Source organism: Eublepharis macularius, chromosome 5, assembly GCF_028583425.1.
Source record: "Eublepharis macularius isolate TG4126 chromosome 5, MPM_Emac_v1.0, whole genome shotgun sequence".
Lineage (NCBI taxonomy): Eukaryota > Metazoa > Chordata > Lepidosauria > Squamata > Eublepharidae > Eublepharis > Eublepharis macularius.
In genome coordinates, this window is record NC_072794.1 from 161,207,990 (window position 1) to 161,225,058 (window position 17,069).

At 45.4% G+C, this 17,069-nt stretch overlaps 1 protein-coding gene across 1 annotated transcript in view; it reads right to left on the reverse strand.

Annotated features, from left to right (window-relative positions):
* The window catches only part of LAMA5 (laminin subunit alpha 5), a 267,511-nt gene that overhangs the window by 19,467 nt on the left and 230,975 nt on the right, over positions 1-17,069 (reverse strand). The window contains exons 60-68 of the mRNA XM_054980364.1: positions 14,507-14,649; positions 12,630-12,815; positions 11,580-11,716; positions 9,280-9,433; positions 8,369-8,502; positions 7,621-7,783; positions 1,679-1,810; positions 727-878; positions 133-265 (exon numbers count right to left, since the gene is read on the reverse strand). Coding sequence (XP_054836339.1) covers positions 133-265; positions 727-878; positions 1,679-1,810; positions 7,621-7,783; positions 8,369-8,502; positions 9,280-9,433; positions 11,580-11,716; positions 12,630-12,815; positions 14,507-14,649 — 1,334 coding nt within the window. The remainder of the gene's footprint in view (positions 1-132; positions 266-726; positions 879-1,678; positions 1,811-7,620; positions 7,784-8,368; positions 8,503-9,279; positions 9,434-11,579; positions 11,717-12,629; positions 12,816-14,506; positions 14,650-17,069) is intronic.

The following is a 17,069-nucleotide window of genomic DNA, read 5'->3' on the forward strand; positions in this document are numbered from 1 at the left end:
GCATAAATTCACTCACGAATGTCTCTGGCCACCCCTGGGAGACAGACGGCTGCACCAGATGGACCTTTGGACTGATCCAGCAAGGCAGTTCTCATGTTCAGCACAAAAACAGAGCTCACGTATTCTACTTACCAGGAGATCTGAGGTACACCCGAAACTCACTCCTGTGGTGTTCATACGCTTCAAATCCACGTATTTGCCATGAGCCTTCAAGCCTTTCATACAGCCCCTGATGGATCCACCTTTGGGGAATTTCTTCTTCAGGCTGAAAGAGAACATCTGCCACCATGAAAACTGGAAAGAGGAGCAGATGGGAGTTGGGCTCCTTAGAGCTTCAATGAACTTTGGTAAAAATGAGAAGTTCGAGACCCTGAATCCTCTTTTTAAAAACTACACGACTGTCACGAGTGAGATGGAGAAATAAGACTCATGTCTGATCGACCAGGCAGGGCCTAACTAAAATCTACACAAAATGCTTAGCTTGTTCTCTAACTAAAGGCTATTGTTACGATGATTGCTTTTATTTAGGATGAAATTTTCAAAATGGCTCAGTGGCCTTTGCAGTGTGTGTAGGTCATGGCAACTCAGGGATGTATGAGGCTCAAAAGAACTCCCTCTAGAACCCGCATAGCAATCCCCATGTCAGCATCTAACACAGGAAAGTTGGCATCTGGGAATATGCGCAGGTGCACAGAGGAAGAGAGAGGACTGAAAAACAAGCCTTACCCCTCAGGCAAAATCGACACAGGAACACCCCCCAGATAATAAGAAGTGGCATTCTGCAAGGTGTTTTCCTGCTCCACTGTGAAGATGGTGGATTGTTCGAGACGCACCAGAATTAGATCCTTGGCAGCACGTTTGAAAAAGATAATATGGATCTGGAATCAGACAGGGGGGAAAAGCATGAATTTGGATAATTTTTATTCTCAAAGACGCAGTCCTGACTACTATGGTGGCCATTGGGATGCAAACAATGTTGTCCTCGTACAGGCCTCCCCAAGCCTAGGGGATGCAAAGAACGATTACATATGACACAGCCCCCAAGAGGTCCTCCAATAAATTTTCAGACATTTATCAAGAATATGATTCTTGAGAAACTACGAAAGTTTCGTCGCTTACTGACAACCTGAACTCTGAAAGGGCCGTTGCCCATCTCAGGAGGATAACAATGCAGCAAGCAACCTGTGAGTACTAACTAAGTCTACTCTTAAGTAGCAACAATAAATGCAATTCCTATACCAATTATCAAATATTTTACTAACCAGTTGTGGTTCACAAATATTCAGCTGTATTTTCAAACTGTCTCTCTGTGTTCATAGAGAGTTAATTCTTAAAAGTGCCTCAATGGGAACAAGCCAATTCCTATTAGATACATCAATAGACTGATAAAGTGCTAGTGGTAAAGTGCTAATTCCAAGTAGGAAGACATATTGCACATGAAATTCATAAAGTGCAAATATATAGATAGCACCCTTCAACAAAGAGTATTCATAAGCACTATATCCCAACAGTCACTGAGATTTCATAAATTGTGACTGATGATTATTAGGGAGTTGCTGTGAAAATTCCTGAGTCCTCTATCTTGAGTCCTCCGTGAAGGGAATACAACTCCACATCTGTGCTGCTTGGTACAGAGATCTCCCTGCCAAAGAAGTACATTCCCTTCAACTGTCCTTACCGCTTTATTTGTGTTGCTGCTGACTGTCAAAGTGTCAGGATCCTTGAACGGTGGAGCCATCTTAAGTTCTCCGCTTAAGTCATGATACAGCACCAGCTTTCCTTCCTGAACAGCTAAACACAGCATCTGGCCCTGGGGAAGAAAAAGAACAAGGCCCATTTCAGCTTACTGATCCTGGATACTGACTTCCCTCCGTGCAAGGTTACCCATCTGCTCTAGGACTTGGAAGAGAAGAAAGTGGAAAATGAATGGGAGAGCACTATAAAAGACATGGCATGGTCTTTTCCTCCAGCCCTTGGAGCAAAATCAAACAAACAAAACGTTGCCATCTGCTTGTTATCTGTTCTCTGGGAGATAGAAGCTCCATCATTCAGACAACAAAGCTACTCCGCTCGTCCCTCAGCCAATGACTCTTAATGGAATTGTAAGAACTTATGGAGAGCTTTGCGGGATCAGGCCAAGGGTGCATCTGGTCCAACGTCTTGTTTCCAATAGTGACGGGCCAGATGCTTTGAAGAAATTCACAGGCAGGTTAATGATGAGCCAAAAAGCTCTCTCGTTTGCCCCAAACATCTGGTGTTTAGAAAATACACTGTTTCTGAACGGCGAGGAGTTGTATTTATACAGACACTGATAGAATTATCCTTCTTTAAATATTCATCACTCATGCACGCAAAAGAAGAAGGCATCAGCTGGACATTTTGAATCAAGACTTCTCAGCTTCCGCAGTGTCTGATTTATCTGGAGGTAAAGGAATTCTGTTGACAGGCAAGGTGTTCGCTACTGAGAGCTAGCCCAGTGGTTAAGTGGTTCAGATGGGAATCGGCACTCTGCTGGTTCGAATCCCACTTCGGCCATGAGCTCGGTAGGTGGCCTTGGGCGAGCCACTCCTCTGAGCCCCAGCTGGATTGTAGGGATAATAGTAACACTGACTTTGTTCACTGCTCTGAGTGAGGCACTAATCTGTCTAGAAGATCGGTATATTATTATCACTGCTCAAAGCAGATGCTACTGCAAAGCCAAGCCCAATCAGCAGCTGGGAAGAAGGGCTGGGGCAATCGAGTAACATTCGATACGTACATAGCACCTATTTAGGCAGTAGTTGGAGAGGTATTTATTAAATGAGATATTTGTACCCTGCTTTTTGCCCCAGTGGAGGCCTGAAGTGGCTTACACCATCTTTTCCCCCTCCTCCATCCTCACAAAGAATCCTGTGAGGTAGGTGAGACTGAGAGAGAGGGACTCGCCCGAGGTCACCCAGTGAGCTTCCATTGCAGAATCGGGATTCGAACCTGGGTCTCCTAGATCCGAGTCCAGCATTCTGACCACCATACCACACGGGCTCTCTAAGTGTGTTTAAAGACTGCTTCGATTCAAGCAGAGCGAAAATAGGGCCTGTTTCAAATAGGGGAAAGGCAAAAGGGCTGTATTGTAGGGACATGATCTCAAAGAGATGCATCACGAATGAGAAAGTGACCACAGACTTCACCGCTATGTTTCCTTACGTCCTATCTGCTGCTTTAAGTATGTGCTCCTATGTACTACCTGTTGCTTTAAGTATGACCCTACGGCAGGGCTTTTTTTCTGGGAAAAGAGGTGGTGGAACTCAGTGGGTTGCCCTCTTGAAAATGGTCACATGGCTGGTGGCCCTGCCCCCTGATCTCCAGACAGAGGGGAGTTTAGATTGCCCTCCGTGCCGGCAATCTAAACTCCCCTCTGTCTGGAGATCAGGGGGTGGGACCACCAGCCATTTGACCATTTTCAAGAGGTTCTGGAACTCCGTTCCACCGTGTTCCTGCTGAAAAAAAGCCCTGCCCTCTGGGGTAGTTCTATGTTGTCTAATGTCAGTCCTAGAATTGCTTATGCTCCATTTCAGCCTTCCTTCAACTCTGTGTTTTGCTAAGGTGATGTCTTTGTAAACTTGCATTTATTTACCCTTTGGCATTGTTTACTGAAATGTCCTTAACACTGACTATGCTAACCTCACACTATGCAATCCGCCTTGAGTCTCAGTGAGAAAAGAGGACTATAAATGACATAAATAAAATAAAATAAGAAGTTGTTAAAATTAAAGGTTCGTGAAGTCAGGAGGGGTTACCAATGGATATGGACTACTCCATCACAACATGAAGTCTTTTAATTGAGGGCTCTTCCAGACAGTAAGAATATTGCACTTGAATCTTAGTGGTAGTTCAGTGCCAGTAAGAATACAGGTGAGTAAAGAGACACTTTGTCTTGTATTATAAAAGAATGGGTTGATTACCTATAGCTGATGTTCTTTATCTGTGCAGTTACACTAATGGGGCTTGAGCCCACACAGAGTATCATTTGGAAACTTCTGGAGATAAGCGAAAAGAGATTTTTGGTGCTTGCAATGTCTGTTCTGGTAAGTGGGGTTCAATACACAGGTCTCAAGTAGGCAGAGCTACACTTTCCCATTCTGCTCTTCCCCAACAAGACAGCAGGGGAAAAAACGCATGTATTTATCCATTGCACCTTCTCTAATGAGAATCAGGTCATGCTTTATAACAGGTTTAGATTTTGCAGCTGCCCTGCACAGAAGTGGTAGTGGAATGGCCTTTAACTGTCCCTGGTATGAAGGCTGGAGTGCCAGTTTGTAGCAGAGTATGATGGAAGCCAAAACCCATCAACTCGTTGTGCTTGGATGTTATGCGTCTCTTCTTTTTGCACATAACAACATACAAAGAAGTGATGGTCCTTCCTGAGCTAAGCTATCTGAGCCAACATAAAGCCGGCTGACATACAATACAGGCCAAAAAAAAATGTAGAGCTCCTTCTAAATTGGAAGCGCGACTCTGAAAACAGGCAAAATCGAAGTCCTGGCTGAGTTGGAAAGTAGATGTTACTTAGGGGAAGAAACGAATGTTGGGCTGCAGGATAACCTTGTCCGGATGGAACTGTAAAAACAGAACAGAAAAATCCCTTGCTGCCCTTGTGCAGAACGGCCTCAAAGAAGAACGAGGTTTTAAAGGACAGCCTCAGGGCCAAGCTACAAGTGACGAATGACACTTGAACGGCAAGTGGATTGAGTGGAGAGCAAGTGGAGGGCAAGTGAACAGGGAGGAATACGCTTGCCGTTCAAGTGTCATTCGTCACTTGTAGTTTGGCCCTCAGATTACAAGTTGTTCGGGTCTGAACTGATGCTTCCTAAATTGAGACAGGAATCCTCTGCAGATCCCAAAGCTGAAGTGGTTTGGATACTGGGGGTGGTGGTGGTGGTGGTGTTCTTGTGCCCTAAAAAAGAGGAAATCTGAATACAGAGATAGTCAAAGTGCTGGAATAGCTGAGAGAGAGGTATCCAAAAAGGAAACTGCTGATCCCAGAGTGCGCAAATGAAGCAGGTTCTCCAAGGCAGACAAAACTGATCAGTCTTTTGGGACCAACTCTGAATGCTGTACAGGATAAAAATATCTGCCACTTGTGGGAGCCTTGGTCTCAATTTCTCCTGCTAGAAAGTCCTTCAGAAAGCCCGTTAAAGCGGTTGAAGAACTGAGTGGAGCAAGGAGCAGCTCTATCCACTTGAAGTTTGGACCCTTTTCTTCAAGTTTGGCACAGCAAGTACCAAAATCTGTTCGTTCAGGTTTCTAAGCAATCCTCTGTACAAGCCTGAGTCTCTCCAGTGTAATGTACAGAGGCCACAAAGAAGTGTGTGTAATACAGCACAATTATACAAAGATATGAGCTTGGAAGTTCTAAGGAGAAGGAGCAGACAGAATTTTCATGGAGTTAAACTAAGAATAATCAGTTTACGAAAAGGGGAGAGAGTGGGACTGTGGGAGTTAATTGTTTTTTCAAGTGGAGAAAGGGGGGAATCAAATCTCTAAAGATGTTTAAAAATTATTAGAAATAAAACATTCACAAAATGGCATGGGGAGGTAGGTTGGCCTTGCTTTTGGCCAGTGAGGCCAGAGGCATCCGTCAACAGGTTTCAAGCAGCAACGAAGTGCCACCTCCCCCCCCCCCCGGTGCCATGCTGTGAACTTCATGAAATCCCGTCACACATGGCAGCACTCGGGAATTGCAGCAAGTAAGTTAGCTGGACAAGACTGAATTTTCGCTGCAGTTCGAATGTCGTGGAAACAATGACCCGAAAAGGCTCCCAGAGTGCTGTGCTAGTTCCTTTCCTGCCCTCCATTACTGCACTGGATTAGAGAATATACAAGGGATGAAAAACAAAGCCCCTAAGTTGGCACTGTAAAGTGCTCATGTTGGATCTTGGCATACTGGCAGCATAAAACTTTACAGTTTCAAAAATAACCCTGTGATCCAAATGGCCTAAGGCAATATCTACTTCCTGGGGTTTTAATTGTGCTTTCGCTCCCCCAAAGAGGACAAAATAAAGCACTGTGGTAAATTAGCCAAAGAGCTAGACCCCAGTCGAGGCACTGTTATCTATGAGTATTTGTCCATTCCGTACCCGGTAGCTTCTCCCCATGATCCTTTTCACTCTAGTTTCAGCTATTTTCAAAAGATATATCCACTTCAGACCCCACCCGCTGTGATCTCCCTCACCGCCCATGACAAACAAGGAACTTATTGCCATAGATGTGGCCAGAAATATAGGGGAACAGTTGTAGAACTTGACCAAAAAGATCACAGAGGAAATTTCTGCAAACCAGAGACAGAGCTGGCCTAGCCTTCTCAGGTAGTTTGGAGACCCAGAATATAATGGATTTGGAGAAGGGCAAGAAACGAAGAAGTAACACAATAACATGGACTTTTATAGATTAGAAACTGCCTAATCCAAATCAGTAGATATAACTGTGTTGAGGCCCAGTTGCAGAAATGTCTCAGAATGGCAAGAGTGTCCAACTTGACAGAAGCGAAGGTAGAGTTCAAAGATGGAGTGTGCTAGTTGACAGCCAAAAGATATTCATAGGTAGGAGAAACTTGTAATCACTATTTTAAACAGACTTTGTGATGATAAAAAATAGCAGGAATGAACTAATAGTTTTACATATTTTAAGAATGTACACCATACTGGAGAGCCAGTTTGGTGTAGTGGTTAAGAGCACGGAACTCTAATCTGGAGAGCTGGGTTTGATTCCCCACTCCTCCGCTTGAAGCCAGCTGGGTGACCTTGGGTCACTCACAGCTCTCTGGAGCTCTCTCAGGGCCAAACTACGTGACAAATGACACTTGAACGGGAAGTGTATTCCTCCCTGTTCACTTGCCCTCCACTTGTTCTCCATTCAATCCACTTGCCATTCAAGTGTCATTTGTCACTTGTAGCCTGGCCGTAAACCCCACCCACCTCACAGGTTTTGTTGTGGGGATAATAACAACATACTTTGTAAACTGCTCTGAGTGAGCATTAAGTTGTCCTGAAGGGCGGTATATAAATTGAATGTTGTTGTTGTTGTTGTTGTTATTTGTATGGCATTTGAATTAGCGAGCAAAGAATGGGACAGCTGGCTTTTGTTAGGAGATGATTTTTAAAACTTATAAATATGGGGAGCTGAATTGATTGGGATCACCTTCTTAGAAGGGGCTCCTTGCTTTATGACATGCTTATTATCTTTGGGCAAGATATTTTTATGGGCCCATGTAATTGTTCTCCTTTAATTATCTATGTAGCAGTAATGTATGGAATAATTTTCTGTTGAGCTAGTCAGTGTTAAAGATGCAAAGTAGTTCAGCTGTAATAAAAGCTTAAAATGGAAGCAAAGATTCTCTAATAGTATTACTTGTGTATTATACTCATAACGAACCAGAGATCTTGTTGAGGTGTACCTCCTGCTAAGAATTAAATGATCGGACATAGGAAAACTACCCTAGGGCTTCTTAAATACATCCCTATATCTGAATCAGGCCTGAACAGAGTCATCCACAAAATTACGCATGGAAATTTCTTTCTCTTCTCCTTCCCCTCACCCCCAGGGAAGTTCTCCTAAAGAACAGCAAGAGGAGACAAGGCTTGCCTGATAGGTCAGGAAGAAAAGGATCCCATTGAAGGACACCAGCCGGATCTCTTGCTCAAAGCGCTTGAACGAGCTAATCTGACTCTCAAACACGACTTCTGCATAGCCCGTCCCATCAAAGTAAGAACCGTCTGTCAGCCAGGGATCACCTGCTGATTTTGACCTAAAACGAAGGAAAAGTAGAAGGTGAAAGGACTGCCCAAATCCTCTCCTTTGGTATTCAGAATATTAAACATCAGATTTGTTTCAAAGTTCTTGGCCTAACTATTGGGTAAGGATGTGATGCAAACAATCCTAAGCAGGTATACTCAAAAGCAAGTCCTATTTTATTCAGCAGGGCTTACTAACAAAGAAGTGGTCTTAAGATTACACATGCTTCCGGCAACGGCTAGAAAAGAACAGGCAGGCTACAATTAGGCGGAATACGTCTCTTGATGGAAATACAGTAAAGTGGGGGAAACTCCATGTAAACAACTTGAAATGGTAGGAAGGACATAAATGCAGTCAATCGATAAATGTAAATTAATTCCTGCAGTTTCAGGAGAAATTACTTGTCCTTTGGATCTTAGAAACCACTGCTGCGGGTCTGAATGAGGCCTACCAGAATAAGATTCCTGACCCTTCCAAGCCTACAACCACCACCGTGTATCCTGTAAGCACCAATCCACCCTTCTCCGGTGCCTAAGCCAGCCACTGACCAAATGAAAAAGGAACAGCTGCTCGGCGCACAGCCGATCTTTGGGCTCACCTTGTGCAGGGCTTCTCGGCTGTAGTGTCCAGGTGGAAGGTGCGCTGGAAGTTGTACAGACTCACCACTTCTTCATTGAGGGAATCCAACTCTATACAGCCCCGGTAGTTAGGATAGCGCAAGGGTGCTGGAGGCTGCCGACGGGAAAAAAAAGCATCCAGATCTGGGTTTCCAACAGAGTTCTCTGGAGGGTTCTTGTCACTCTAGAGCCAAGCTAGCTTACAGACTAGAATCTTCTAAACGGCAAGCTTGTTGCCTCTGTCTCTAGAGGACTTTGCTCCAGTTGCTTAGCTCAGGCTGAATGTGCTGTTTCGGTCAGCTCCTTCCACCCATCCTCGGGTGTTCATGCTCCCAACTGGTGAGACTGCCTCTCTGTCCTCCACACTCATTTGCCCTACTCCCAAATCAAGTTCAATCTTGGCCTGACACCAATGTCTAAGCTGACCAAGACCCTGAAACCAGATATAGTCAATGGCTCCCATGAAAATGATGGCTCAGAGGATAGACAATTCCGAGATTTCGTATAATGTATGCTACGTGCACTGTATTATCATATTCCCAAGGAAGTTCCTTTGGAAGACAGCTACGTAATGAAGGAAAAGCCTTCACATTACCCATTCATTCTCTGCAACAAGCTACATCATGCATTACATCAGGGAAACAGGAATCTTCCCATGCGATTATGTGCTGCAAAGAAGATACAGCCAACTGCAAGCTCCCTGTGGAGGGTACCATACGGGGCACATTTTAAAATACGTGATTTATGAACAAAAAAGGTTACATTTCCATATGGGCCTCACAGGTACAGGCTACAAATGTTGTATGTGGCGCTTTCCCCATTTATACTGCAGAAAGTGAGAGGGCTGGACGTTGGGCTAACTCCGAGCTCTTCCCAGCCCGCCATAACTCACCGTGAAGCTGGAGGGGTAGCCACCCACGTACAAGACCACATTGTGGGGCCTGAAGTTGAACAGCCCGTGCTCTCCTTTGGCCACGCTGTCACCTTTCGTTTCATGCAAGGTTTGCTTCTCCACCGTCACCGACATGTGTCCATACTGCAAAATTCTGCAAGCACAGGAGAGCAAGAATGGATTGCACGATATGAGAGAGAGAGAGAGAGAGAGAGTTCCAAAGACAACTCTTTTCAGAGGTCGTGACAGGTGAATCGAGGACAAAAGGAAAGAGCCCCCAAATTCAGAGCAACTTCTGTAATTTTGCCAAACAGAAATAATTGGCTGGAGTGTTCTTTCCCCACAAAGAGCTTCCATTCTTCCTTACTCTACCAAAAAGGACTGGCTGTGGCATTTATTACCAATTGTGCTGGCCATGGAGATGTAACAGAGTATATGAGAGGCACTCTGAAAATTCCCGGAAGAGCAGACAAAAAAGGATGACGCAAAACAAAACCATCATACAAAACCCATCAGTACACAAATAGTTATATAAGCCTGTTGCCTTTGACCATTTCTGCTGCAGGCATGAACAAATTAAAAACAAATTGCTATTCCTGCTGTAATTCAGAGGTCCTTGTTGGCCAACAGGCATTGCTTAATGGCATGACCCTAAAAGACATTTCATCTATGGCATATGGCAGCAATTTAACCAGGTCCTCAGAATAAATGAAAACAAAACAAAGAGCCCTGAACCAGCTAGTCGTTTGAAAGGTCCTTGATCCTTCTCTTGATACCAAATTTAGTGCCATCATGGGGGTACTATTTCTCTCTTGCTCATGGCAGATAGCTTTGGGTAGTTGTTCCAAGACTGAAGCAAGTCTAGACTGAAAAAATGCATTTGCCTACTAATGTAACGGCATTATTCTTCCTTATGAATGCTGGTGTAGTGTTACAAGCCTGAAGATTCAGCTGTGGACCTAGAAGTCCTGGAGAAAATGTCTCTTGTGCCATAAAACTTTCAGGGGTAGTCTTTGGCAAGTCTCACAGCCCCTCCACTACCTCCCACAATCTGCAATATGAGGACAATAATGTGGTGGTGGAAAATGCCATCAAGTCACAGAAGCCTTATGGCAACTCCTGTTGGGGTTTTCAAGGCAAGAGACTAACAGAGATGGTTTGCCATTGCCTGCCTCTCCAGTAGCAACCCTGGTCTTCCTTGGAGGTTTCCCATTCAATTACTAACCAAGGCCGACCCTGCTTAGCTTCTGAGATCTGATGAGATCAGGCTTGCTTGTGCTGTTCAGGTCATGGTGAGGATCATAATGCCCACCCTCTTTAGAGAGTTATTCTACCTTCCAGGGCTTTTTTCTGGGGAAAGAGGTGGTGGAACTTAGTGGGTTGCCCTTGGAGAAAATGGTCACATGGCTGGTGGCCCCGCCCCCTGATCTCCAGACAGAGGGGAGTTTAGATTGCCCTCCGTGCCACTTGACGGCCATGTGACCATTTTCAAGAGGTTCCAGAACTCCGTTCCACCTGAAAAAAAGCCCTGCTACCTTCCAAAATAAAATAGTTTCAGGCAAGCAGCCACACTGGTCTGTAGTAGAAGAAAAGAGTTTGAGTCCAGTGGCACCTTAGTCACCAGGAAGATTTTCAGGGTGTAAGCTTTCAAGAGTCAGAATTCCTTGTTATCTGGAAAAGGCAGCTTTGATTCTTGAAAGCATACACTGTGAAAATCTTCTTGGTCTCGAAGGTGCCACTGAACTAAAAAAGAAAAAAGTGAAACACTTTGAAAAGTATTCCCTATACATTTATTTAGTATGAGCAAGATACTGGGCAATCTACAGAACGCTAAAACGTTAGGCTTCATGCCCAAAGGGTATGCCACCTATATTCATGATAAAAGACAGCAGAGAAAACAGGAAGTGACTCGTGCCCTCCTGTAGCGTCTCATAAAGATGCATGCTTGCTGACACTGAAGATGTGCCAATCTGCACAGTAGGGGTTATGCACGATTAGTGACAGCTCCCCAATAAGAGGGCTACCAGTGTTTTAACTGGTCCCTCTAAGCTCTCCCTTTAACATCAGTTTGATTTGCAAACAGTTACCAGGGAAGTGTTAACTCCATGCAGTGAAAAACTTCAACTGCCCGTTTTCACTTATTACTCCTCTGTTAAAGGGACATGACTTTTCCCCCTGTCCAGCTGGCAACCCTACCCTGATAAGGGCTTAGGGCTGGCTGACCCCGCATTCGAAGTAATGCTGACTTGGGACGCTCGCATTCTTCCTGTCTCCCATTCATTTCCCTTTCCCTTCTTTACCTGTTGATGCTGACCGCTGCAAACTGCTCCCCAATTTCTTCATCGACCGTTAAATGTGTTGGTTCCTCATCTCCCAGCTTATAGATGCACTGCACCTTGTTGTCTTTCAGGATGATGCCCATGTAGTCCCCGGTGGCCTAGACAGGCGCAGAGAAAAGAACAAATTGCCAGAAATGCTTTTGAGCGGGTGGCTGCTTTAAACTGATGGGGAGATTACAAAGCCCACTAGTGTTTGGAGGGGCAGAGCCCAGTTTCCACCTGAATTATGCCTCCATATTGAAGCCCGGTGTGGTCCTTAGGCTTGGGTTTCCAGTGTTGTCCTTGGTGAGAAAAATGTGTTACTTATGTGTGTTACTTATGCAGGTCCCAGTTACGGACTGGGACCTACATACCTGCGGGACCACCTCTTCCATTACGTCCCCTGCAGGGTGTTGCGCTCTTCAGACAAGCGACTCCTGGTGGCCCCGGCCCAAGGGACATCCATCTGGCCTCAACCAGGGCCAGGGCTTTTTCTACCCCGGCCCTGGCCTGGTGGAGCGCTCGCCCGCTGGAGATCCGGGCCCTGCGGGACCTGTTACAGTGTTGCAGGGCCTGTAAAACGGAGATGTTCCGCCGGGCCTTCGGCTGAGTGCCAGCGGGTGTCCTCCTTCTTCCATCTAAGACCACCACTTCTTCTGGGGCTGCCCTCGGCCATCTGCTATGCCCGTATACAGACTCCCAATATTTGTTTAAATAGTCTGCTCCTGGACTATTTTAATGATTTTTAAAAAATTATTATTGATTTTATGTTTTTGTGATTTTAATGTATTTATTAATATTGTTTGCCGCCCTGAGCCCATTTGTGGGGAGCGCGGGGTATAAATAAAATAAATAATAAATAAGTAAATAATAATATCTGCCGCTATGCCTAATGCTGGGAAGTTACAATGCATGCTGCAGGACTGCTTCCCCCTGTCTGACCTTGTCGCTAGGATCACAACACTGAGATTAGACTTCTCCCATCTTCTTACTGAATCATTTGACAGGGGAAGAATAGATAAACATACTCACATCCCTGTGTCCTAGGTAAAACACAAAGCGCCCTAGGTCGTCTCCGTTTTGACGTCTCTGTCTCAACCTGGCCTCTGGGTTCTGTATGTAGAATTTGAGGGATGTATAGGCAGTCAAATCCTGGAGGTTGCTGGGAGTCCGGACCTGCACGCCTGAAGTGCCGTTGAATTTCACTGGAACTTTGATCTAGAAGCCGAGAGACCAAACCAATAGAGGCCGACCCATCATCACCGGCGCTTTTCTGCTCATGTTTCAGCTAGGGGTGGTTACAGTGGCCGATTCCAGATGACTAACCTTAAGTCGCTTCATGCCGCCCTCTTCCGGATCGCGACGGGGAAAATGCGAAATATCGTGTTTCCTCGCGTGAGTTTTGCACGTCATCGCGCAAAACTCGCGCGAGGAAACGCGATATTTCGCATTTTCCCCGTCGCGATCCGGAAGAGGGCGGCATGAAGCGACTTAAGGTTAGTCATCTGGAATCGGCCAGTGTCAGGCTAGGACTGGCGATACTCAGGTCCAAATCTCAGCCATGGCCTTGCTCTCTCTCTCTCTCTCTCTCTCTGTGGCAGTCTAACCTTGCTTAAAAGGTTGTTATAGGGTGAAAACAGGGGGGAAAAAAGGTGAACCTCATGCACTTGCCCTGAGTTCCTTGGAAGAAGGGCAGGATAAAAACATTTATTTATTTATTACTGATGTATTTTATGTTGTTTATAGTCCGCCTTTCTCACTGAGACTCAAGGCGGATTACCCAGTGTGAGATTAGTCCAGTCAATATCAGAACATTTCCATAAACAATGCCATAGGGTAAATAGATACAAGTTCACTTGTATCACAGGAATCCAATACAACATAGTGGTGAGGTCTATGGTTCCTAACTCATTCGCGGAGCATCTGAGACGCCCCTCCCTACAATACAGCCCTCCTCTCCGAGTAAAAAGTCTTTTGAGTAATTCGGTTTTGCATCGTTTTTAGAAAACCAGGAGAGTGGGGGTTCTCCTGACCTCCTCAGTGATAGGAAGTCTGTCAGTCAGGATTTGGAGCAGAAGTGTCAAACGCAGAACCTGCTGTAGGATTTGTTGTCCCCAAACCATTTCCATCCAATCTCCCCTTAAAAACTTTTACTGGGCAAGCGGAATGTAATGCCTAGCCTAGCCTTGCTGGAATGTTTTTCCTGGTTGTTCGCATTAAACTGTTGCTGCAAGTTGAACCCTTCACTGGCATTATAAATCAGCGTTCTCTCATTTCTTGGGTATTTATAAATATCTGCGTAAAAGCTAAACAGCCATCAATCCTGGGCTGCTGCCGATCTACAAACATATTCCTTTGCATAGCTGCCATCTTCTCCTAAATAGAAAAGAGTCCAGTAGCATCTTTAAGACTAACCAACTTTACTGTGGCATAAGCTTTTGAGAACCACAGCTCTCTTCATCAGATGAAGAGAGCTGTGGTTCTCAAAAGCTCATGCTACAGTAAAGTTGGTTAGTCTTAAAGGTGCTACTGGACTCTTTTCTATTTTGCTACTACGGACTAACACGGCTAACTCCTCTGGATCTTCTCCTAAGGATTCATCCTAGGAGTGAACATGTCAGAGGCTCGATATTCAGTCCTCCGTTTGCAGAGAACAGTGCAAACGGAACACATGCAGCTGCCTTGCACTGAATCAGTCCCCTGGTTCGTGAAGGTCAGTTTTGTCTACTCAAACTGGCAGTGGCTCTCCAAGGTCTCGGGTCTTTCACGTCACTTCCTACCTAGTCCTTTTAACTGGAGATGCCGGGGACTGAACCTGGGACCTTCTGCATGCCGAGCAGATGACCTACCCTTGAGCCACGGCCTGTCCCCTGTAACTGCTACTGCACTGAACTCTCCCACGTCCTTACCTTGCTGACAGCATTTCGGGCCAAGGATATCAGCTTGCGCACTCGCAGGATATTGTCTGAAACAGTTGCGTTGTGGCTCTTCCTGTTCTCCAGATTGCTCAGCTTGCCCAGGAGCAGGGGGATGGCGCTTTCCAAGCTTGACACTGGCAGGCAGAAATTCACCACCGGAAAGGAAAAAGCAGCCCAAGAAATGGGAAGGTCAGCGCAACGAAACACGTGAGCTGCTAATGAGTCGGTGGTGCATAGTGGTTAGTGCCGGACTACGGTCTGGGAGAGCCAGGTTCAAATCCCCGCTCTGCCACGGAAACTCACTGGGTGATCTTGAGCCAGTGACACAGTCTCAGCCAACTCACAGGATTAAGGCGAGTATGAAACGGAGGAGAGGAGAACAATATAAGCTGCTTTGGATCCCCATTAGGGAGAAAAGAGAGGCATAGATGAAGTAAACAGAGATTTAAAAAAAAAAAAGATTCGGTTTCATTTTCCCAGCCATGTCGGACGTTCCTCTCCGCAGGTCCGGGGGGAACTGTCTGAGCAGGCTGACTGGGTGGTTGACCCGCGAGGGTTAACCTCCAGGACTCCCAGGGAGGGAGCCTGGATCCGGGGCGCCGCGGGAAGAACCCTCTGGAAGTAATGCAGGGGGTAAATTGCCCGCTTGCTCCAATGGAGGCTGGCAGACTTGCGCAGCACCGCGTGTGCTGCCAGGCCATGGAGAACGGCAATAAGCAGATTTAAGGTGAAGACCTGTAAGTAAGCGAATCCCTTCTGATTTTTAAGCGTATGCGAAGGATCGGTGGGAATTGAAGCTAAAAAGGCGCAGACTTCTTCCCCTGCACCGAGTTTCGGAACTTAGTTGGCCCCCCCCCCCCCTAAGATGGCGACGAGAAAGCAGAGCCCAGCAATGAGTAAATCAGTGATGGCGACGTTACAGGGGAAGGGGGAAACGTTGGAAGAGCTGGTGAGACGAGCAGTTTTCGATGCTGTGCAGCCCTTTGTAGCGAAATTGAATGAAATGGGGCAAAAGGTTGATTCAGTGGAGAGCGAGGTGAAAGCCATTAAAGAAACAGCGACCGGAGCAGAGCAGTCTGCGCACGAGAACGCAGTACTCATGAAAGCAACAAGTAAGGAAGTGAAGCTTTTGGAGAATCAAATAATAGGATTACAAGTGGACCGTGCCTAAACGGTATTGTGTCTTCAAAATGTAAAAGAAGAGCAAAGTGAAAATTTAAAAGATTTGGTGTCTGGACTTTTGGTGCCATTCGCAAAGGCAACTAAAGAAGAGATAAAAAACGATATTTTGGAAGTCCGGCGGACATCTTCAAAGTATGCAATGAAGCGGCAGCTGCCTCGCGAGATTATTATTGACTTTTCATCTAAGAAGATTCGGGACACCATCTTAGACAATTCGTATAATGTGGACATGGACTATTTGGGCAATAAGGTTAAAATATTGAAGGATGTTCCATTTTTGGCTCGTAAAAGAAGACTCAAATATAAAGGACTTGCGGCTTTCTTGAGGAAATGTGATATAAAATATAAGTGGCTGTTTCCAGAAGGCGTCTGGTTCAGATATAAAGATCAAACTTACAAGATTACATCGGACGCGCAGCTGACAGACTTTTTGTTCAACCATCAGGAGTTTCAGCAGGAAGAAAGTTCGAAGTCTGAAGGGGAAAGTGGGGGGGAGGAAAGAGCGGGCGCAGCTCGAGCTGCGCAGAGAGAATTAAGACCGAGATGCAAGGGGGGGGGAGAAGTTCTGATCCTGAATATAATCTGTATTGTATAAGACCTACCAATCTGACAGCATATTAGAAAGTTAATTTTTAAGAAAAATTGCAGTATGAAGGGAATACAAGACATGTAGTGTAGTGTTTGTTGTTTGTATGTTGATTTTCCCTTTCCCCAGTTCTCCCTTCCCCCTTTTTTTTTCCTCTCCCCTCCCCTTTATACTTTTGTAGTCTTCTGTAGTTTTTTATGTTAGATATTAAAAAATAAAAAAACTTTATAAAAAAAAAGAGATTTAAAAAATGAACTAGGTGGATACCTGGAAAATAGGGTACAAACAGGGATGCTAAGAGCATCTATCCTTAACTACAGTGCCGTATACCAGGCACGCTCAGCTTGCAAGCAGAATATCACCCTCCAGCCACATACTGTGGTCTAGGAAAACACAGAAGAGGAACCTACTCGCAAAGGTAACCAACAGAGTGAAAACATACCAGTAGGAAAAATCAGACAGTAAATGTATCAAAAATGTTATAATGGAGTACCAACTCTCAAAATACAGTCAACACAATCAACAAAAATCAAAAGTGCAAAACCAGGTCCACGTTAACAATGAAACCATGTGCCCCTGTGCACTATACACACAGTACTTGAAGTTGAAATAGGAAGACGTCCCAAGGGTAAGTCTCACAAGTCCAAAATCCACGAGAATAATCAGATAAGTCAATGACGCTGTGCTTTCGTTCTAGGTGGAGCTGCATCCAAAGGGCTGCAACAAGCGTAGCCCAAAACGCCCGTTTCGTATATGCCACGTCATCAGGGGCGATGTGTAACCACC